Source organism: Oryzias melastigma, linkage group LG16, assembly GCF_002922805.2.
Source record: "Oryzias melastigma strain HK-1 linkage group LG16, ASM292280v2, whole genome shotgun sequence".
Lineage (NCBI taxonomy): Eukaryota > Metazoa > Chordata > Actinopteri > Beloniformes > Adrianichthyidae > Oryzias > Oryzias melastigma.
The window spans coordinates 21,544,187-21,569,259 of NC_050527.1; the positions used below are offsets into that span (position 1 = coordinate 21,544,187).

At 38.0% G+C, this 25,073-nt stretch overlaps 1 protein-coding gene across 1 annotated transcript in view; it reads left to right on the forward strand.

Annotated features, from left to right (window-relative positions):
- Positions 1-25,073, forward strand: part of LOC112143846 (furin-like protease kpc-1) — a 216,519-nt gene that overhangs the window by 132,247 nt on the left and 59,199 nt on the right. Inside the window, exon 13 of the mRNA XM_024268057.1 lies at positions 9,506-9,619. Within this exon, the coding sequence (XP_024123825.1) occupies positions 9,506-9,619 (114 nt within the window). The remainder of the gene's footprint in view (positions 1-9,505; positions 9,620-25,073) is intronic.

Sequence of the window (25,073 nt, forward strand, 5' to 3'; positions counted from 1 at the left end):
AGAATCAATGTTCAAGGCAGGGAATTTAGCTAATGTTTATTTTTGGACAAAAATAAATTGTGTTAGTGATATATCATAGACAACAGTGGACAATAACTGTGTAAAACTAAAAAAAATCTGACAGTTTTAAAAATAAAGATTCAAGATTCAAAGGGTTTATTGTGATATGCACAGTAAAGAAACGGGTTTCCCCGTACAATGAAATTCTTACTTTGCTGCTCACTCTGAATGCCATAAAGAGATACATAAAAGTAAAAAAAGATAAAAATATAAAGGATACGGATATTTACAGGATGACTAAAGAGCATAGTTACAAGAAATATAAGAAATAAACAATAAACTATGCATATGTAAGTGACCAGAATATTTACAAATCAGCTGTTGTGCAAATTTACAGAGAATATTCATCACACAATGCATCACCTAGTGCTACATAAAGATAAAAAATGCTAAATACTAACAAAAACATACTTTTGTTCCAGTGTGTTCTCTTCATCATCATTTGTAATAAAAACAAATGAAATTCTGGAAAAATACTTACATTTTTTGGAAGTTCTGTACCGAAATTCTGATTTTTTTGTTGTAATAAATAATTTTAAGAATCTCGTTCATTATCCAGGTTTATGTCAACTTCAAACATCTTTGTCAAAAGAAAAAATTAAAACATCGACAATCATCTCTTTTTCTTAAGGAGGAATTATAGTAATATACTTAAACACACATTCAGGTTTTCATACGGAATCTTTTCACAGACTCAGATTGATTACATCCTTATAAACATTTAAATGGTCTTTACATGCAAAAACAAAAGTATTCCACCATCTTCAGACCTCGTCTTCCTCATCATCAAACCAACACAAAGGGGAATCCTTTTATACCAACGCACCAATACCAAACACTGAACACCAACCTACAGACGGAAGCTGCATTCAGCCTCAGTCACATAAACATACATGCACGCACACGTGCACGTGTACTCATTAGGCACAGAAATCAAGGCTCCATCACTGCTGTGTGTCTAAAGGAGGTTGCAGCCATGGAGTTATTAGACTTTGCCTAATTGAAAGAGCCATTAGTAACACTTGTTCAGATAACATGGGAGGAATCTCTGTCTGCTCACAGTCACTTCAAATGACTTCTCCTGGGCTCAGAGTTCAGCACATTAGGAGAAGATTACAGAGCCATGTGGATCTTGTTAGCGGTCCATGCGTCGCTACTGCGAGATTGATGGAGAAGGACTGGGGGCAGTGGAACTGGGCGGGGCACGCCGCATGTCTGTTTGTTGTACAGCTTCCTGCTTTTGTGCTCTTGTTCTTATGTTTCCTAAACGTTTGTAGAAAACGGAGACACATTTTTGACAGGAGACTTGTTTGTAAAAATAACAATATCCAAAATATCCTTAAAAATAATATTGTTATTAAAGAACATTAAGAGTGACAATTGTAATGGCAATTACAAGGACAGGTTTATATGGATGGATGCATGGATGGATGGATGACTAGGTGGATGGATGGATGATGGATGGATGATGGATGGATGGATAGGTGGATGATAGATGAATATATGGGTGGATGGATGGATGATGGATGGATGATGGATGGATGGATGGATGGATGGATGATGGATGAATGGATAGATGGAAAGGTTGATGGATGGATGATTATTTTTTACAATTTTTAAATGTTTGGCTTAAAAATATCACATTTTCCAAACACCTCATTTTTTTCTTTTTAAGCAAATATGTAATTTGCAAACATTGTAAACTGTGATACTAATAGTTGACTGGAAATTACTTCAAAAATTTGATGTAAAGAATGGTGATAAATCACACGACATGTTTTGTTTTCACAAAATTCAAAGTTTAATTTTTCATGGCTCTAACTGTGTTATTTTGCCATTAGATACTCAGGCTGTAAACTTTACTCAGTAATATGATACCACAAATAATCCTCTAACTAAACTGCAGTTTACACTGATTTAACAAGAACTAGAAAAAGTCAATTAATTAAAAATAGAATTTTCGATTTGATCTGATTTCATCTGTTTTTGGATAGTGATAAACTTTTCTTCCGATACTTTGCGGTTTGAACCTTATAGATGAGTATCTAGGTAGAATATGTGTGGGAGATGTTTCTAAATGATGGAGAGCTGACAGCCTTTCCTCAGAGTCTTGATCTCTCTCTATTTTGTTCATCCCGCAGACTTTTTGTCTCCTCGATTGCCCATCTTAGGCGTTTCTCCTCCCCTGGGCTGGACACTTTGTCCGTGTGCTCTCTGTCTCCTTCTCCTTATGCTAGTCCTCCTCCTCCTCCTCCTCCTCCTCTGTGCCTGGCCCTGTGTGAGTGATAAATTATTCGTGGACATGCTCTGAGGGCCCAGGGCTGCTCATTCCTGCACACAGAGGACTTGCATTGATCCAGCCTGTGGTTCAACTTAATTGGAAACCCAGTTACAGCAGACACAGACTTCCACACAAACACGGAGCGCGCGCACACACAAGCACAAACATGTATGCTCTGTTACACCATGTACAGTAAAGTAGCATTAATGCCCACATGTCCTGTAGATCTCTGCACAGGTGAGGGGACAGCTGTCCAAAAATGCCAGCAGAAATCCTCCACTCACATTTTTCAACCAGATATTAAAGTTTCTCTAAATTTAAATCCTCCTGCAGGTTTAACCACAAATTCATACAAGCTGGTCGTGTGGGTTACAAAGATTAAACAGTGACAGAAACTTGAGCAATATTTAGACTCAGGCTTATCGATCAGACTGAGACACTGACGATCATAAAGCTAATAGATTACATCAGACACATGGCAGCGGCCCGGTCAATGATGCCTGATCCTATTAACTGAAGATTTGTAAACAGTTGTGTGCTCGCTCTGCTGGCCTCTGTGAGGAGGAGGAGGTCGCTCATACCTGAACAGTCTCAGTCAGCTGTTGTCTCTCACGCTGGATGCTCTGCTGCTCCGGTCATGAAAGCAGCTTCCACCAAGTGACACAACCCATGACAGAGAGAACTATAGCTGTGCAGCTTTATATCAGCATTCATTTGCCTGTGTTTAATTGTGTGAGTTTTTTTTCTTTCTTGCTAATGTGGTAGAAAAAGTTATTCGTGGCATCTCATTTAGAGGGTTTAAAATGGATTGGTGACCTCTATCAGCCAATAGAAAACTTTACTTTTGCATTAAAAATATATTTTGTTTTTCAATATGTGACTGTATATTAATCTGTGAAAACCAGTCTTAGCCATTAACATGAGCAGGCTAAAGTACATTTTTCTTTTTTAATGTCATTTTCAGATTAAAAATGGTAACTGTTATTTATGGAGCTTTATCCTGTTACATTTATTGCTTATTAAACCATTATTTTTGCTGGAGTAATGATCAATTACCAAAAAATTTTTCTAATTTTTGTGTTTAATGTAACATTAACAATACAAAGGAGTTGTATTGTTGTGAGAAGAATGTAGGGATGCCACATCTCACTGCATGGCTGAACAGCATGATAAAGAAGTGCATTTTTTAGAAAATAAAATTTGACCAAAAGAGAGACAAAGAAGAAGATAGAGATTAAATTTGTCTCTAACATCTTTCAGTAAATGGAAATACCCATGAAGCTGAATGAAATGACATCATTAAAAAACTACAAATGTAACCTCTTGACTGTATAAGAGAACTGGACAGACCGAGTGTGACATCACTCACTGAAAATGACTTACTTCTGATTCCAACCAAACTAGGTCAGTTCAGTCGCCATATTAGAACCAGAGGTCAATAGTAAACCACGATTGGTCCGAGTCGATCTGAGTTTAGATTTTTATGGCAGCCACTATCTTAAACCAGGCGGGAGCTTGTTGGAAGGCCACACCGCTTCCACTGAAAGCAGGTTCAGGAGAATCTGTCAATCAAAAGCTTAGTCCTTATTAAGATTAGTTAGAACATGTTAAAATATTTTAGAATTATAGAACATTATCGGATGTATTCATTGTTGTGCACTTAATAGTTTTGACACCATAACTGAAACATCTTGTTAAATAGGAATCCAGTCTGTAGCAGAAAATGCTCTGAGCTAAAGTATCTTCAGTGCAGAAATGCAGGCTGCTGTGCATCGCTTGATACTAAGGAAAATATGTGTTTAGAAATTATTTTATAATTAATCAATGAGAGAAACTGTCTGTCATGTAATAATCAGAGATAATAGTGAATCTTTCTTGCACAAATAGGGTTGTGGACTTCGTTTCTTTGAAACAAACCTTTGCTTCATCGCCAGAACAAAAACAAGCGGTAAAAGGTGAACTTTTCCTCTGAAAAGATTCTTTGGATCACTTAACACTTTCCTCTACCTCAGTGGAGAAATGTCGGTACAGGGTTAGTACCGTAACAACATGTCACACTGTGCATCAAATAGTCCTCTTCTTGTTAAAATTATTAAAGCCTAAAAAATAACAAGATTAAAGTTACCACAGAATAAGTGGGATGTTTTCGTGTCAACCATTTGTTTCTGATCAACTTCCATTATCCTTTACTTAAAAAGTTGATGACAATTTTAAGTAGAAAAGTTGCAAACAATGCTAGTGTGAATGCTTTTTGATGAAAGCCCTCACGGAAGATGCAAAGCTATTTACAAAATGTTAAATTTGCTAAAAGACTGGATTAAAGAACTATGACTGCTGAAGTTGACCAACATTTCTGAAAAAATTGTAGTAAAATTGCTTAAAAATCCCTAATACGTGCCAATTTTGAAAAAAATATTTAGTGTGTTGCTTAAATATGAGCTAAACTCCAAATTAGCCCAAAAAGCCATTAGTAGATACCAAATTGGGGAAGGCAAGGCAAGTTTATTTGTATAGCACATTTAATGTACAGAGACAATTCAAAGTGCTTTACATAAAACATTAAAAGAAACAATCAAAAGAAATAGTAAAAATGTGATCATTAAAATAAAATGAAAAGAAAGTACAAAGATTTTAATTTAAATCAAGCATAGATAGACAGTGCGGACGTAAACTTTTGAATACATATTAATCAAATGCAGCTGAGAACAGGTGAGTCTTTAACCTGGATTTAAATACACTGAGTGTTTCAGCTGATCTAAGGTTTTCTGGAAGTCTATTCCAGATCTGTGGTGCATAGAAGCTGAATGCAGCTTCTCCATGTTTAGTTCTGACTCTAGGAACTGATAAAAGACCGGATCCTGATGACCTGAGAGGTCTGGCTGGTACATACTGGGTCAGGAGGTCAGTCATGTATTTTGGTGCTAAATCATTCAAAGCTTTATAAACCAGTAACAGAACTTTAAAGTCTATCCTCTGACAGAAAGGTAACCAGTGTAAAGACCTCAGAACTGGACTGATGTGGTCTACTTTCTTGGTCCTTGTGAGAACCCGAGCAGCAGAGTTCTGAATAAGCTGCAGTTTCCTGATGGATTTTTTTGGTAGTCCTGTAAAAACACTGTTACAGTAATCAAGTCGACTAAAGATGAAAGCATGCACTAGTTTCTCCAGGTCCTGCTTAGACATCAGATCTTTAATCCTTGAGATATTTTTGAGATGATAATAGGCTGATTTAGTGACTGCCTTAATGTGTTTATCAAAATTTAGGTCTGTGTCTATCACTACACCCAAGTTTCTGGCCTGGTTGGTAGTTTTTAGTTGAATAGATTGAAGCTCTGTAGTGACGTCTAACCTTTTTTCTTTAGCCCCAAAGACAATAACCTCAGTTTTGTTTTTGTTTAATTGAAGTAAGTTGTGACACATCCAGTCATTAATGTCCTCAATGCATTTACCAAGAGCCTGTACAGGGCCTCGGTCTCCTGGTGTCAGTCTAATATATATCTGTGTGTCATCTGCATAGCTATGGTAACTAATGTTGTTGTTCTTTATAACCTGGGCCAGTGGGAGCATGTAGATGTTAAACAGAAGTGGTCCCAGGATGGAGCCTTGGGGCACTCCACATGTAATTTCTGTTGGCTCAGAGGTGAAGTTACCAATTGACACAAAATATTTCCTGTTTTCTAAGTACGTTTTGAACCAGTTTAGTACTGGCCCAGTGAGACCCACCCAGTTTTCCAGTCGTCTGAGTAGTATTGCGTGGTCGACTGTATCAAACGCAGCACTGAGATCCAGTAAAACTAGCACTGACATATTTCCACTGTCTGTATTCAAACGTATGTCATTAGTCACTTTGGTCAGAGCCGTTTCAGTGCTGTGGTTCTGTCTGAAGCCGGACTGGAAGACATCATAGCAGTTGTTATTTATTAGGAATTCATTTAACTGATGGAAAACAGCTTTTTCAATGATCTTACTTAAAAATGGCAGGTTTGATATCGGTCTGTAGTTGTTCATTTGTGTTTTGTCTAGACTGTCCTTTTTTAGGAGAGGTTTGATTACAGCTGTTTTCAGTGGTTCTGGGAAAACACCAGATGTTAACGACATCTGGTAGCCAAAAAAGCTAGCTCGTTGCTCCAAAATAGCCTAAAATTCCTCAGTAAACTAAATTCGTCAAAAATGTTAGCATGTTTTGAAAATGGAAGCTAAACTAGATTAGCCTAAAAAAACCTAGTAGATAAGAAATTAGCCAAAAACGGTAGCATGCTGCTAAATATGAGCTAAAATCCAAATTAGCATAAATACTCAGAAGAAGCCAAATTAGCCAAAAAAAGCTAACCCATTGCTTAAATACTAGCTAAACTCTAAAATAGCCAAAAATTCCTCAATAAATTAAATTAGTCAAAAATGTTAAACTCTCAATTACCCTAAAAACCCCAGTAGATAAGAAATTAGCAAAAATGTTAGCAATGTTGCCAAAATATTAGGTAAACTCCAATTTCTTTGAAAACTACAATAAAAGATTAAGATTTAAGCATAGCCCATGAATATATTTAAGGACTTCTTGATAATCCGCTTTAAAGCGTGACATTTTAAGACATTTTCATCCATTTCCTATGGGGCATATTTTGCTCAACATTTCAAACACTATAAAGTTTATACTAGCAGAATTGTCCTGAACGAGCTGAATGTTTTGATACCAGGATAGCTGAGAGTATCATTGAGTTTTTAACGTGCCGAAAAATATACGGAAAGGACAGTAGAATCACTAAATTGTGAACGCTCTCTAAACATTCACACAAATATTTGTTTGTGTAAAACATGCAGAATTTATGTCAATCTCCTGTACTTTTTAAAAACGTTTAAATATCATTTAAAACAGTCAATTGAAAAGGTTTAACTGCTTATTGATGTCAAATATCAAAAAGTGAACCCAGTTTTCACGTTGTGTAGACGACCAGAATCGGTCTCTAACTGAGAAACGAAAAAAGGAAAAGATCTGAACATCTGTCAGATGTTCAATGTTTAGTGTGAAGAATCGATCTGCTTTACAAGGCCCAGCTGTGGCATTATGACAAAAACAATTGAGAATACATTTAAAAAGATGCTATTTCATTCAAGTTGATTTTAATTCTCTAGATTTACAAGAGGAGTACTTTCCTTTACAGAATGTCAAACCCAAATGACACCAGCTGGAACTCTGTTGCTGTAACATTAACTTATAACAAATGAAAAGAGCCTGTTGACCATCAATGATGCTAAGATTTCAAACCTGTTTTCAAAAGTTAGCACATAAACAGCCCTGTTAAACTCAAAATACACTGAATTTCTGCTTAACCTGGGCTAAAGCACAGCAGATGCTGGTGGTGAAGTTTTCACATTCATTTCATGGTCCAGTTGTATTCACATGTCGCTTCAGGGGTTATGTGGCAAAGAGAAGTGAAGACGGAGAGAGGGAAAAGCCGTCTTCTCAGCCAACAGTGTGTTTTAAGAGCAAAACGACTTTTCCAAAATAAATAGATCTGTGTCGCAGACTGCGAGGAGAGAGAAAAGCCCTCGGTTCAATAATTAATTCCCGAGTCGAGGGTTTTGGGAAGCCGCTGATTGGACTCATTTTTTTTTTCTTCTGTTATGATACAAAGGAGGCCGTTTGAAGTAATTTGTCCCTGAGAGAGCAGCCTGGAATACCATACATGCTTTGATTTAGCAAAGCAAATTTAATTTTGTTTGCTTTATGCAAACTAGCCGGGGCCGCGGGGCTTTCTCTGATTCCACCAGAGGGGCGATGGTGGTGGTGCTGCTGCTGCTGATGATAGAGGTTGGGGGAGTGCACGCAACAGCATTGCATGGCTGCCACTAACACATAATAAAGAACGCACACACAGATGCATGCAGCGAGCAGCAACAGTTCAAAAGTACAAAGTATGTTGCTCTGTATGCACACACATTCCAGTCCCTTTGAAATCAAAGCTTAAAATAATTGTTTTTTTTTTTCGTTGTTTTGTTTGATTCTATCTGTCTATTATTAGTGTTAGTGGTATTATTCCTATCGTGTTGCTTGTTTTATTCTTGCGTTTTTGTTTTTTTTGTTTTGCTCTGCTAATGAAAGCTTCTCTCCTCACTTTTGTTCTGCTTCGTTTTTGAAAAACGTGAATGGAATACATCTTTTTGTATGTGGGCCTGATGTGTTTCTTGGATGCATAACACCCCAGAGCACAATGGGGAAGAGGCTTCTTTTTTCCATGAAATGGACTTTTCCTCACATCTTTGTGCAGACTCAGAATCTGAAAAAATACCTAAAGAAGAAGCCGAACGCACGCGCGACGTGTTGCAGTCATGCTATTAACGACCAAAATTAAGCCCAACCATGTAGCACAACTTTAAATCCCGTCATTGTGTCCTTGGGTTATGAAGAAATGACTTGAATATCTTGTACAGATGTTAATGCAGACAGCAATGGCATTTTCTTCTCGGAACGGAGAAAAAAAAACTGCTCAGAATGGGCGGCCAAGCCGATTCCCCATGTTCAGTTCAAGTCATTTTCTTGGCGAACAATAATAAATGGATAAAGCAGAAAAACCCAATTTCCTTTATGCTTTTTTATATTCTGAAAAAACCCTCGTTGACGACCCTCATGGACGCCTTTTGTTATAGAAAACTGAGCTAATATCCTCCAGCTCTCGCTGCAGTTTAAAGGTCTTAATTGGATTCCATTAGTATATTGCTTGACATGACACTTGAGTCTGCTCTATTAGAAGTCCCCTGCCTGGGATTAAAAAGAGCCTTTTTCTACGTTTGGCTCTCTCTGATCTTTTGTTAAAGTCCCACATTGTCTTTGTTGGACACACAGTTTTTACTGACACTTGTAAAACATGGAAGCTTGACTTAAAGAGGGGCTTTTATGCACCTATTCAAGTCAATCCGCTGCTTTTAAATGTACGTTAGCATCTCATTGCGTCGGTTTATGTATCAGTAAACCTTTGCATAAACGCTGTCAGCTATGAAAAAATAAGCCTGAAAGTCCTGCAGCCCCTAAGACCTCTTCCCTCCGCGGGTTTCTTTACAGAGTATCATTCAGAGTTGATGAGCTTCCTCTGTGGTTTCACTTGCAGCTAGAACACAGGCTGAAGAGAGGATGTGTTTGATGAAATTCTCTTTCATGCTTCTTCCCAGTCCTGCACTGACGTGGAGGGGAGTTCAGCATCTGATCGCTAACACGGCGAAGATCCCCGACCCTGAAGAGCCGGGCTGGAGCATCAATGCGGCAGGGTACCACGTTCACCACAGGTACCACCATCGGGTCGTGTTATTGAATGGTTTTTATTCAAACATGCAGAATCCACACTCAGTGCAGCCGAATGTTTTACAGTAAGCTTAACTGGTTTTTCAGCTTTTTTTGTTTGTTTTTCTCTCATTTTTCTTAAGTCTCTAAGGTTGGATAAACTAGTATCTTTTAAGTCACAGTTTACAATATAAATAAACTTTCCAGGTATTACACAGATCTTTTATGTTAGATGTACTGGGGTACTACTAAAAGATTAAAGAATATTTTGTTGTTTTGCATGGAGATGAGCTCCACAGCTCTTGGCACTGGTACATCCTTAATAGATCTAAATGAGTTTTGGAAGATGAGTTAAAGCTTTCTTATGTATTGTCCTGCTCCTCTGGAGGAGTTTTCTCTCTAATCTGATTAGGATTTTAAGGATAAAATTACTCTGAATATAGAGTTTACCCTAAAATCTTATATCTTGAAAAATATCTGTTAATGGATTTGTTGGTTCAGCGCAACTGAATTAAGGTGATAGTTTTATTTGTGATTTGGTTATTTTGTTCTAAATACATTTTAGCAGGTAAACACTTTTTTATAGCAATAAAGAGGGCATCAAAGGACCCAAGGGATACAAAAATTATTTTTTTTACTGTCCATCAGTGAACAGTTTGCTTTCTAAAAAGGTATAAACAGTTTGTGTTTTTGAACTCCATAAACTTTGCCAAAATGTTTCTGCGTTAAGTAGGCGTGAAAGGGTGAAAAATCTTTTTCTGCTAAAACCGTGAAAAAAAAAAAAAAAAAAAACATCTCTATTATGGAGATTTCACCTGCTGACAGTGTTTTTGTTCCTGCAACCACAAACGGATCTAGTTTTCCCTGGTGTGGTAAAGGAGGTGGCAGAAAGTTTTGGATGGAGGGCAGAGAGGAAAAGGTGAAAAGCTTGACACGTGAAAGGGCTTCACCTTAACATGTAACCATTAAAAAGTTTTAATTACAATTTTAAACATATTATGTGTCTAACAACACAACTTAGAGGCATTTGTATAACAGTGTATTTCGTGTTTCTTATTTCACAGTTTCAGGTGTTTGCAAATTTTACTGTTCCGGTTGATCGCAAAAACTCAGACAACTCAAGACGCTTGTTTGATATTTTTGCATCTGAAGGAGGTCCTGTGCTGCTGAGGTGTATCTCCGAACAGCATCTCCGGCAGCTTCTGAGTCAGCTGATGCCATTTCTCCATGCAGGGAAAAGGCAGAGCGCGGAGGGGAGGGCCATTCCGCGGTCCCCCTTCGCGCTCTTCCATTTCCCTGCATGGAGAAATGGCATCAGCTGACTCAGAAGCTGCAGGAAAAAGTCCTGATATGCTGAAGAGGAGAATCGCGGAGGATAATTATCATCCAGAACAGGCGTTTATAATATGATGGATGAGGAAAACGCGCTCTGGGTTTTAAGGCAAAGAAGAAACAGAGTGACACTCCTCATCTGCGTCATAAAGTAAAGTCTTTTGTTTTGAATTAAGAAAAAAAAAGAAAAAACTCTATGTAGAGCAGTACTCTAATGTTCTTTAATAAATGTTTTATAATGCATGCTCAGAAGTGTTTTTGATGAGTATAAATCGGTAACAGACAGTTCTCTGTATTCATGGATTTGGTATTTTGGCGGTTGCCTCCACTCCCTAACCCCTGTAAATAAGGCGGGGATACTGTAATGCACAACAGTTCCTGAGTTTGTAATGCTTTATTCATTACATTTAAAATCCTAATAGAATTTTCCAAACTTTGTCAGACATCAAATCCAGTTTTCAAAGTAGCTTTTAAGATTTTTCTTTATTCTGTGATAGATTTTTTACCCAAATACTTGGTCCAATGGAGTGTTTCCTCGTTATATGGTGGTTTACCTTTTTGTGATCTCAATATTTTGCAGATTTATCTAGTGGAAGTTTACTTTTTTTTTTTAATAACAGCACACTGTTCTGATTGGCTGTAAACTATTGTCAGTCAATCTGGTACATGGAGTTATACCAGATGTTTGAGTTTGACAAAGTCACAGCGTTTTCATTGCAAGCAGGTCTTTGTTTTCATTCCAATAATCTGGATGTATTATGAAAGTTTGAACCTTGAGAATTTAAACAAAAGAGAGAGAAGTCTGAAAAGGTTCATGTATGTCAGAGAAAAGTATGAAATGTGTCCTGAGGAGTTTAAAAAAATCTATAACAACTGAACAAATGTTCACCTATCACTAATTATTTTAGGACTTAACTCTAGGGGAACACTGTACCCTAAAGTTGGTATGCACAAAAACATGATGCACTTGATTAACCAACTAGACAACACGTGTTAAATGGGATAAATAATACATGATACGTAAAGCTAACATTAACTGTGTTTTTCCGTTTTCTTCTTTTGTATAAAATGTTCTAATTTCTTCTCATACTCTTTTTTTTCTGACAGCATCTTTAAACCTTCTTGCTAAAACATATTGGCTACACTGAATATACAGAGTCAGGTTTCCACTGCAATGGCCTGAATATCTAATCGAACCCTTTAGCCCTGGAGATGTCACCAGTGATACCTAAATAACACATGCTGTAACTCTTCCTCCCTAAATGCAATCACCGTGAATCAGCTGAAAGACTCACGTGCAGAAAAGCATCGATATGCAACACATTGCTAACGTCATAACAGAGCAAAACTGCTTTTCTCTCTGATAGGATCTGCTGATTTACTTTGATCACGTAAACATTTCACTTCTGTAAAGCGTTGCGTGTCAGCGAAAGGCTGCTTTTCTCCGCTTCAGGAATCCACTGGAATTATGCTAACTGGATTTGAGGAGTTACAGTAGTCGAAAGTATGTCAACACTGGAGCTAAAAAAGGTTAAAGCTTGTATTTAAAAAAAACAGCGTTCCCTCCTGTGTAACAGGCAGCCATTCTGAGAGCCTCTGTCTGTTTCATTTGTTCATACAGATTTTATGAGTTCCATTTGATTTAATGTACAGATTCTCATTTATTTACTGCTGTTTGCACCATTTATTCTTTTCACAGTTAGTAAATCAATCACATTCTAATTAAGTGCAATCTAACTGCACGACTGTGCAATTTTAGCAAATTTTAATTAGAATCTTAGAAAATCAGGCTCAATGTATTCAACTTTCAGCAAATAACTGCTTAATATAAAAACAAAACATAAAGTTGCTGAAAATAGGTCTTTTTAATCAATCATTGACAAATGTAGACACACATGGACACAGCTGGATGGATAAAAAGCAGTGTTCTTGTATTTGAGGGTCCAAAATATTTCAATCCAACACAATTAAACAATTTTTCCAAATCTTCCAAAATTGTCTCTGTATTCTAAACTATATGTTCACCGTTGTAGCAATGGTTTAAAGAGTGAAAATAGTCTAATGAGTTATTGAAACAAAATTCACTCATATGTGAGCATGTGCTTTTCATTCTTAAAGTGAGAGTTTATGGTCAGCTCGCTGTTTCTGGTGTGAGATTAGAATGAAATGGAAAATGGTTCTTTGTATTAAATGCTGAAGTCATTAGTGGACCTTGAACAGGTTTAGAATATTTAATTATTAATTGTTTAAAAGACTTCTACTATGCAAAATAAACTATTTTGAGCTTAACTGTATTATAATGTTATTCCTCTTAAAAAACAACCCCAAAGCGGTATTTTGATCCATGCATGCATCTCTAAGCATTCTTCTGAGCACCAGCCCCTCACACTCCAAACGAGCGAGTCCTCACAATGTGACATCACAAAGTGAGAACAGCCCCTTCCAGGAAGAGTCTGCACTGCCAGCCCCGCCCCTACCTTTACACAAACACACACTTTCTCCGCTGAGCTAGTGGTGCTCAGCAAAACACGTTCGTTTCATATGCACAAAATACACATCCATCTTTACCAAAGTTGGGATGTTGTTTTCATGGGGGAAACACTGCTGAGGCCGGCTCTACGTTAAAGTCATGAAATGGGCGAAAGGTGAAGTCTCAGAGATCAAGTCGTCTTACTTCTGGGTAGGAAAAGAGCTTGTGAAAATATTATTTCATAAAATATTTGTTCTTCACTGTGCCTAAGGTAATATATGATTATATACAGTTCATGGATGTAGTTTACTCTGAAAGGCTGAAGAATAGTACAGTATAAGCTCCTTAATTATTCAATATTACCATTAAGAAAATACTGTTTTGATCAGTGACTCTAATCTATGACGGAGTATTAGGGCCACTTTATAAAGAAAATTTTATTTTTTTAAAATTACAACTTTAAATCTCGTAAATTTACAAGAAAAGAGTTGTAACTATTAAATTACGAGACTAAAGTCATATATTTATGACTTTAAAAGTCATACAGATTCATGACTTTTAATCTCGTGAATTTACAAGAAAAAACTTAATTCACAAGAAAAAAACGTGTAAATTTACTGGATTAAAAGTTGTAAATTTAATAGATTAAAACTCATAAATTTACTAGATTTAAAGTCGTAAATTTACTAGATTAAAAGTCTTAAATTAATGAGAAAAGAACTAAACTTGTCGGTTTATCAGAGCCGTGCTCAAAGATGAAAGACGTGGAGTATCTTGTGAAGATTTATTTCCAGATCGTTAAAAATAAATTAATTCTGAACCTTTTGGTGATTCAAAATCAAATTATTTCTGGGTTTATTGTCGGTAGTGCAGAGTTTCGTATGTAAAATTAAGAGCTTGGAGATACATGTTCACATTACCGTCACTTTATTTTGTCCTTTCATTCATATACCCAGAAGCCCTTTCGCCACCTTACGTCATGTCTGTCATGCGCAGAAACCAAAGGAGAATGTGAACAGAATTCCTTCTCCAAATGAAGCGTCCCGTCTCAACGCTAAACAACAAACAAGGAATGACAATAGTCTGCTACGTTAGCACAAGAACATTGAAAACTCTGAAAACTGGTCCTCTTCAGACTGAAGCCTGATAGAGTTGGAGGAGATCTAGTCTTTCGTGGAGGAAGAAATGAAGTGCTTCATCTACGGGATCTGCAGAGATTATGCAAGCCACCCATCAATGAATAAAACAGTACTGAACTGTAAATCAAACAAAGAAACTTCCAGACATCTGTAGCGTTTTAAACATTCAGTTTACCTGATGAAATCCAAGACGCTTTTCACAGTTTATTTGGTCTGCTTCAGTTCACGCCGTTCATTTACTGGACTGTTGCCTCCCTTCCACTTTAAGAAATTTTCAAGATTAAAACTCAGAAATGTGAAAGTCGTAAATTTATGACAAAAAAATTGTAATATAACTTTTTTTTTTTTTTGGTGGCCCTAATATTCAGTCATTCTAATCAATATAAATCAGTGGGTTTTGTTTTTTTTTTTTACATAAAACCGTTGAAGTAGCACTTGCAAGACAAAGTACTTGTTGATTTTGTTAATCTTGTGTTAAAGAGCTAAATGAGCCTCTGTGAAATCTGCTAAATAGTTGTAAAGTTTTCAATGTAAACCAGACTTTTTTTAGTTTTAAAGTAAGTAAATAGAAGGAGCTCAAATGTTACAGCCTCTTCACCATTTTCTATCATCATGCACTGAATTATTTTAGTGGGTTTAAAAAATAATGTTTTAAAAATCCTGGTTATTTTTCCTTTATTTGAATTCTCGTTAATGGATATATTACACAATAATGCAATCATTAAAAAAAAGAAAAAAAAACAATGAAGGAAATAACGAGCGGGCGTTTTTCTGGCGACCCACCACGCAGGCCCGTTCTGCTCAAGTGCCTTATTATGGACCACTCGCAGCACTTCCTCGCTGTTAAAACTAGAAAGGTTGTGCTTTGCACCCAAGCAATTTTCTTTGCAGCTGACGCTGAAATCTACCTGATCATTGTTTGATATGAGCACAACCACTAATTCTCCCTCTTGGCTTGTAGACGTTTAATGCTAATGACTGTCATTTTCAAATCTTCAGATCTCTTCTTATTTCACATCAGTGTTGAACAAAGTCAGGACAACTGTGACTGAAAGGCTTCGAGGTCTTCCAGGAGCAAAGAAAATCAAAGATTATTGCTGCAAAGGCAACAATTACAATCAAACAGATGTAAAGTATAGATTTAACAGCAAATTACAGCAGAATTTTCCAGTGTGATTTTAATCACCATTGTTATTTTGAATTGACAGATATGTGTGCTAATGGATGGCTTCACCTGGATACAATGACCAAATAAAAATGTTATTCACTCACTAATATCATATGAATTCTGCCATGGTATAATTCTGAAACGTAACGTAGAAAATGTCAAATCAATATTTTATTGTAGTTGTTTTACAGTGTGAACATTGTCTTTTATAGAAACCACAGGACTCAGAAACATTTTATGAATTGGCTTATTATGAATGTGTAATTACTATAATTACACCTATGTTGTTATTAATTCTGCTTCCAGATGCAATAAATTGTGTGCACATTTTCCTGCTGCTTGTTTCCTCCCCACAATCTCATGGCCTCCAAAACAAAATGGATACATTTTCCTCTAAAAGTGGAAATCTCCAAGATTTGAGTCTGAGCTGATTTCCTAACACCTTTAGGTTCTGATGATATCAGCAAATTCTGTTTACTATCACAGGCCGAAGAACTGTGGGGTCATTTTTTAAAAGAAATGAGTATGTGATTGCTTATTTTTCATTATGTTGGCCCGACCATTATCTGATTTAGAACAGAAACAGCTGTAGCCTGCAGAGGAGGGAGACAGGTATTGCCTTAAAAGTCAAATGTGTGCTTTTCACCTCCACTGGCTTCCTTGTGGCTCTGACAGTTTTTCTTATCATAACATACTTTCTAGGTTTTTTGTCTGTATATAACACTACAAACTTCAGCAGCTCCTTCCTTCTAAAATAACATTCATTTAAGTATACACATCCATGTGTATTTACTTTTTAAGTCCTTGTTGCCATAGGTTCCCTTTCACAAATCTAGCTTTTTACAAATAAGTCTTTATACTCACAATAATTCTCTTAAAATTCACTCTTCTTTATTCAGGTGATTGCTTCTGTGAAGCCAGGGTGGTTCTGTTCTTTGATTACATTTATTTACAACCTGGTTTAAAAAATCTGATCTCTTTCATGATGAAAATCCACACCTGCTGCATGTAGTTTACTCCAAAATCACATGGAGAAAAATCTGATCATATTCCTCTTGAACTTTATGATGCTTTTCTTTTGCAGACAATAATAAAAAAGTCTGCCAATCTTATTTTGATTTTTATCTTTTCCCTCCTCGGACCAAAGCAGGACAGCAAGTGGTCACAAAGAGACAGAAGTACCGCTGAAAGCTCCTGCAGTAGATCCTCAGTGTACTGGGAGAGATTGAATTATCTCATGGAGACAGGATTACTGGTGCTACTTTTGTAGAGCACTTTAAAACAATAAACTTGATCTCTTACTATTATCTGTGTCTTCCATGCATTCCAAACGAGGTATACAGTCAATACTTCCATGAGGTGATTAGGCTAAAAACAGTAGCTCCTCCCACTAGTGGCTGGAGTATCAAGTCTATGAATACATTTTTGGACAAACGTCCTTCAGTGAAGTCGCTGCACATCGAAACACAGGCAGTGGACACAATGTCATGCTCCGCCCTCACCTGTCTGATTGCTCATTCTGAACACCTTGGTGCTCCTCTATTTAAGACTCTTCCTCTCCAGACTCAGTACCGGATTGAGGTTGATTCTCTCAAGTCTCTCAATGCTCCTGCCTTGCTGTTTTGCCTCGTTCTCGACCCTGTTTACGTTCTGGACCTCCGCTCCTGTCTTCACTCTTCGGTACCTCAGCCTTGGATCCGTTCTGACTTCCGTGTTCCCGTCTCTGCCTGCTCCTCTGGATATTTCCGCCGCCCTGGTGAGACTCCTCTTCTCTCTTGTGGATTATTGGATCTTATTTAGTTGGAAAAGTGGGTTAAGCGATGAGTTTCCCTCCGCTTCTCTTTCATGCACTCTCTGACTCCCCCTACTGCTTGGAGGACCTTACTGCTGGCCAAATAAACTGCTTTAAAATCTCTATTATTGACTCGTTGCATTTTGGAGTCCACCTTCGCCTATTATCCCTGACATACAAAGGCCAAATCTGAATTCTTGCCCTACCAGTCCGGGCTGTAGGGGTGTTTGAAGTGATAGGAGTGTCTGAAGTTGTTTTTTAAGGGATAACCTTTGTTGGGTAGGGTGTTCCACATTGCGTTGTGGTACGGAGGACTGGTGCTTTTCTTTACGTCGGTTTGCTCTGAAGCACAGAAGTTTCATTTAAATGTAAGTAATGACTTTTTGTTTTAGCACAACCTTTTAAAAGTTCTAAAACCACTGTTGTTATGGGGTTCTGAGCGCTAGCAACATAGCTGACCGGCGACTAATAATGACATCATCTAGTGGGACTGCCATCTGAATACTAAGACACTATTGTTCCAAAACTTTTCGTTTTAAAGGGCTGAATGTAGGGGTAGCAAAAGAATTCAGATTTGTCCAAATTTACTGCATAAAGTGCGGCTTAATGGACCAAAGTCCTCTGGTTTGCTAGAGGTTATCAGACACAGAACCGGGTGACCATGCCAGCCAAATAATCTGGTCCTTAAGGGCTCTGTAACAGTCTACCATGTTCAACATCCTTCAGCTGGCCTTCTGTGTCCTGAACACGCATCCAATTAAACCGGTTTATAGAAACTTCTGGGTCCAATTCCACTAAATTGATGCATTTTTTTTGTAATTGTTTGATTCAAACAGTGTTTTAATTTGTGCCGCATATTTACTAAATTGAAATATTCGAACTTTTTGAGTTTCGTGACAGTAAAGCAGTCTCCTCCGCCCATAAACTGATTCTGATCTTGTGCACACAGACACCTGCACACTCTTGTCATATAAATCTCTTCAGCCACAAAAGTCAACGGTCTGTTTTATGACAGTTAAGACAGGTGATCTTGTCCAGGGAGGAGTATCGTTGTAATCTTCTAATGTTATTATCACACCCACAGCTCCGGCGTGTCTGGCTGTTTATATCCGTGATGATTTACACAGACGGAGGCTGAGAGGAGCAGAGCTTTTACCTCGCACCGTACAAAGCAAGAATCCAGAGGAGAGTGAGAGTGGTCTGTGCTCTCCCAGCCACCATGTTAATGCGTTTACAGCGCCTTCACGGCCAGGCAATGACACATCTGTAATCAGTCATAGTGTTTGTGATGTTTTTCATCTTTCTTCCTCTCTTTAAGCACCCTCCTCCTCCCCATCACCCCACCTCTAACTAACTGTCATCACCTATCCCTCTTGTTTCCTCTCTTAGCTTCTCTCCTACCAAGCTTTTTTTTCTCATTCCTTTTTCTCTCTTCCATCCTTTCTTTCACAGCATGCCTTGTCATAAAAAAAGATTATAATTACTGTGTTGCTGTGAGAAGAATGGATTAATTAAAATATAATGATGCAGATCACAGCAGCGGGCGTCTGCTGAAATCTGCCCATGTTGGGGCTGTGGCAGAGGACTTGTAATGCCCTGATCATGCGGCAGCACTCATGCCAAGTATAAACAATGGTTTATTGCAAGGGTGAAGACGGGCGGACTACTGTGTGACCAGCACAAGGTCGCTCTGTGGAACTACACCACGACATGCAAATGCTGTGAAATCAGACCTATTTCTTTGGTGTGTGGGTTCTAAGAATTACAAAATCTAGTGAAAATAGTTGATAATTACTTCATAAATATTTGTAAAAAAAATTTTTAAGTTAAATACGATTGACATTTTTCTGTCGATACTAGCTGGTCACAAGTACTGACATGTAATTCTTTCACAATGGGTTGATCAGTTTGTGCTTTTTTCTGATAGTTTACTTCATTTGGTACGTATGAAGCTGAGACCTGGTGTAGATGCAACAACCTAAATCTGGTCTGCCTGGAAACATCTTAAATCACTTGGTGCAACTCACTACAGCATTAAAGAAACAACAAAAAGATTACAAATTATCCAAAGAGAGGACGTGAAGCGACTTTGAAGGAAAAAGATATAGACGTAAGGATGACACAAAAATGTGACCTGAAAGTTTCTCGTTCATGTTCAGTGTTGCGTTGACTGCTCTTACTCTAACGGTGTGTTCAGACTGGACACATTTTGGTTTGCACAAAGTGTTTGTTTTACTCCAAAAGTCTGGAATAAGTTTTGAGTCTGACTATACCCGAATGGACCCTGGTTTCAGGACCAGGAACCGCTCTGGCACATCTTTCAAGGTGGTCTCAGTTTGTTTCCAATCCGGTTCCCTCTGAGTTTCCTCAGTCTGAATAGGCTCTGTCTATGGACCAAAACCCCACTGTAGCAAAGCAATATGGGATATAAACAGAACAGGATGAACTGTTGGATGAATGCAGGCTCATTGAAACAACTTTTAATGTGATTGCTTCTCACACTGTTTTCCTGACAATCAATATGTCATAAACTCTTATCAGCTTTCCTTCTTAGCTGTCGTCTCCTCAGTAACCGTCTGGCAGCATCCCTTCACCATACCAGAAAGTAAAAACCTTCTACCTGACCTTCATACAGACGTTCAAAATTGTTCAGTGAAATATAAAGTTTCAATAAGTGAACTATCATGGCAAAAATTGCAAAGTGTAGAACTTTCTTTCTTTTGTTGCTTTGCCCCGCCCTCATAACTCCTGGCCAATGACTGAGGAGATATTTAGTCACATAGTTTTGTTTCCAAGCTTTGGTTTGAAACTGAAATATCTAGATGATTCTAGTTTGACTCAGTTTGGGCCAACAGACTTTTCAAGTCTGAATGCAACCTAAATCACACTAACTTTCCACTGGTGTTTCAGATTCAAATCAAAGTGAAACACATTGCATAAAAAAATGACATAATTCTGAACTTTAGGCCAGTGTTGCCTCACCGAGACAGGAAAAAAAGCACAAAGAAGAAAACCATTGTGATCCCTTCTTGATTAAGTTTTAATTTGTTACTTACAATAAAGAGATACAATACAGAGATTTTCAAAATATTTTGTGATTCTCATCTTTGGCTATGAAGACGCCTAGACCTTCACATCACCGTTTACTGAACCATTGTTCGGGTGAGCCTTCGAACTTGCAGATGAAGCGGACTAAACAGACCCTGGTGTGAATGGAACCTGCCATTATGAATGTTAACACTCTTGTGTGAAAGCAAATCAAACCAAAGGAAGGTTTGACATATTTCTGAATCCCCTGACCATTAAAACTGTCTGCCAGGCTGTCTTAGTGTGAAAAAGAATACATTTTATTTCGTTTGCAGATTTCACACGTGGATCAGGGACAGATGGCGGCAGTGAACACTGCAGCTGCAAGGCTTTGTAAAAGCCACAGGAAAAATGGCTTCCCTTAGAGAGTTAGATTAGTCGGTCCTGATGACTGTCTGTGTATCTGAGTGTCTGTTTGGGGATTGGTGTGCGAAGGACTGGGTCAATCTCATCCCAATTTTCCCAACTGTTTGACCTCTATGCATACCAGACTTTCAGCTTTGCACCACTCTGATGCCGGGCGGGTAGTGACCCCCACCCTTACACCACCCCACCCCCCATCCCTCCGCCATGATGACAATAAACATGTCAGCCGCCACACGCTAGAGCAATCTGCCATCAGATTTACTGTGCATGAAATATGGTGGTACTTTTATTGGTCCAAAGACTTGTCACTCATAATTTATAGGCTGTTGCCGTGCCGACTGTGATGTCAGCCGGCTCCCAGCACCCTGGGGAGAGTCAAAAGAGAAAGGGGGGAAAGAGATAGGGATGATGAGTGGTGTTGGCTTTACTGTATAGAGGGGTACGGTGGCACAGAAAAATTTGCGTGAGGGAGTGAAGGAGATAGAGAGGGAAGGGAAGAGGTAAACATAATGCACATTCATCCTGTTTGTCTCCGTGTCAGGTTTATCAGGCTGAGGGAGTGAAAGTGTCAGTTTTTTTTTCCCTTGGCCTCCTGAAAACAATCTTTTTCTATTCCTTTAATGTCGCTCTGTATTCCTATTGATCCATTGGTCAATGGAGGAAAAAAAATCAGATTTATGTCTTCACTCAAAGCCTTTATGACTGAGTAGTCTGAGGTTTGCACATGAAACATGACGTACAGCGAAGACGCAGGAATCCCAAACAAGCCTAATTCCACTAAATCTGGAGTGATAGCACAGGTGAATCTGCCGTAATTATCCTGTGGGAGATTTAGATGGAGAATAGCATTGGTGGGATAGATCAAAGAGACCCTGAGTGGCTGAAAAAACAAAGTGAATATCAAGGAGAATGTATGATAGTGAAAGAGTTGAAAAAAAATGCTCTGGCATTAAAAATGAGATAAAATTCAATCCCTCTTTTGAAAAATGATCCTCCACTCCCAGAGAACTATTAGAATGTTTACATTTGCTGCATTTTGTTCCATATCAAAATAATTAATTGCCTCCATTTTCAAATTAAAAGTACATTACAACACAATTAAGGATGCAAATGAGTGTTTGCCTGTCGCGAGGAGCCAGCGAAAGTGAAAGAGTGACTGCACTGATGTATGAGGGTTTGCACTCTTTGTGTTTTAGGTGTGTGATATTGGAGCAGTGTGCGTGTGTTGCTGTGTTTTTGTGTATTCAAATATGTAAAATAAAAGTGTCTTCCTGCCATTGTGTTGAAATTACATCAGCATAGGGACATAAATCAGAGGTCTGCAGTAATAAACAACAAAGTAATTTAGTCACTTTCTGTGTGGAGCTGATGAACCAGAAGAGCAGAGTTACTCTTTCTGCATGGAAGATCTTCATTTTTGGTTCTAAACTTTAACAAACACACTTTTTTTTACCCCTCACATGTCTCTTAGTCTCCTCCCTCAGCACTGACCCCCTGTTCCATAAAAGATTCCTACATCTTGCTCGAAAGCAGGACGAGTAAAACATCATTTTGTCATAACCTTCTCTCTTTGGAGGGACAACAGATATAAAAGTATATAGCCTGTGGTTTACTGCGAGTCCGCCCCCCCTCCCTGCCAGGCAGCAGCATGCAGGGCTGATGGATGCTGGGCATCAGCCGCCTTTTAATTGCTCGTAAATTTTTGATCCAGGAAAAACGCCACGTTCTCCTTGTCCCCTGGCGACATAGGTGACAGAGCTGCTCGGGAGGGAATTAAAGACCCTCTGCGAAAACACCCAGAGGATGGGAGGAGGAGGAAACGCTGTGACACGCTCACACTGACACTCACGGTCAGGGGCTCTAAAGCACGGAATATGGACACACTTAGAGGGAGCCTAAAAATCGCACTGATGTATTAGTACATAATAACATTTGATACTGCAAGATAACTTTTTATGACACGCGAGTCATCAAAATTAAGTAAGACCTAGCTGTTATCACAAATTAAAGACAGCTCCACAAAGTTTTTAGCCAAAAAATCATTTTTAAATATAAAGGAAAAGGACCAAATATTGACCCCTGTGGGATTCCACATTCAATATTCATGCATATTAAGGAATAACCTGTAAACTGTACATTCTGTTGCCTTTTATGCAAATAACTGGTTTACCAGGTAACTCCTCTAACCCCAAACAGATATCATTTTGAAAATAAAATATTGGTATCTTTTTGAAATCGAACAATTTTTTTTCAGCCAATTGCTGTTGAAATATCTTCTGTTAATTTTGTCATTGAAAAGGCTGTCGATCCATTTGACCAAAAAACACTTTTTTTAAACTTTTTTTTTTTTTCACAGAAAATTTAGAAAATTTATGAAGTATTAGAAAAAAAATGATAATATTTTAGAGAATTTTGAAAGCAGTGCCACTGGTCTATAATTGTTAAAGGAATGCATGTCGTCTGTTTTGTGAGTTGGGAAAACTTTAGCAGTTTTCATACCTTCTGGGAAAATACCTGTTTTAAAAGATAGATTAAAAATATAATATAGTGGTCTCACAATACAATACAATCAATAGTCATTTTTGTAATTTTCATTTTAAATCTGTCACTATCAATTGATAATTAGTTTTTTCATTCTTGCACCACAGAGAGTATCTCTGTTCCATCCCCTCTGACGGATACACTTTGAGAGCATCGTCTTACTTTCCCTTTTCCTCCTTTCATTCAAATTTCCTTCAGTTTTTGTAATTTTATTTGCTAACTGAGGACCTATGATTAAAATAAAATGAAAAGATGATATGTATGTGTAGGACAACCACACTATTCTTTTTTCTATTTAGAAATTCACACTGTCTCTACCTCTTCTGCTAGACCTGTTCCCTTCTCCTCAGAGCAGCCCTCTTCCTAATCTGATTAGGTAACTGTATTACCTAATCTGTAGTCATTCTCTTCTTCTTCTTCTGGACTTCTGCGTCTGCTCCGTGCTGTCAGATGGAGATGAATGTGCTGAGGATGTGATAACAGCCTCTCACATTTTCCTCAAACATCCCTCAAGCAGTCACAGATGCATGCTGGAGTTAACTCATTTTTAGTTATTTCCCCTAAAAAAGCTTTCCTTCAAATAGAAATATAACAAATTACGAAAAGACAAACATGGCTTGACTTTAGCAGGAGAATTCAAAAACATGATTCAGCTACAGTATAGAGGTGGACAGAGGAACTCCAGAGGTTCAGGCAAAGAGAAGCGTGAAAACTGTCATGTGTTTCCCCTGAGCTGATTGCCACTCCTCCCTGATGGGTTACACCTGTGTCTTTTGGTTCTCTTTCACTCCCCTTCCTGTATATATATGAGTTTCTCCCCTCACTTCCTTGCAGGTTTGTCTTGTTACTTGATGCACCAAATGTTGTCTGCCATTTCAGGTTTAGTGTGGCTTATAGTTTTTGGACTTGGACTTGGACTTTGACTTTAATAGACTGTTCCTGTTTTTTTCCAGCTTTGAGCTCTTCCTTAGTTTTTTGGATTCTTATTTTATTAAAGACGCTGATTTGGAGCTGATACCTGTCCTGCGATTGTGTCCACACACCAAACCCTGACAAAAACAAAATCAAGTCAAGCAGCATGATATGAAAACACAAATGTACAAAATCCCATGTGTAATATTTTATTGTCAGTGTTTCTCCTTATTAAAATCATTGATATATGTTACTGGATTGGCCCTCTCGTGATATACGAAATGACAGACGTGCAGCATTACTTTAGTCTTTCAGAGTAAAGAACAGAGGAGGTCCAAATAAAAACGCCAAGAACCTCAAAAGCGGACCCAATGTTTTGCAGTCAACTTTAAAAACCTTGAAAACAAAATAATCCGATGGAGAGGAATCATCACAGGATCGGAATCGCATTTTAATAGAGAGAAATCATGCTGGGAAGTTTGTGCCAAAGTGGGAGCTAGCATGTAGCATGCTAGCTTGGGTAATCATTGATGAATGTATTTATTTGAATGTTTGATGTTTTAAAACAAGGCTATTATTATCCCCACATGTTTACATGCAACCGGCACAAAAACTGATGGTCACACGTAATATGTGCAGCAAAATGGAGACT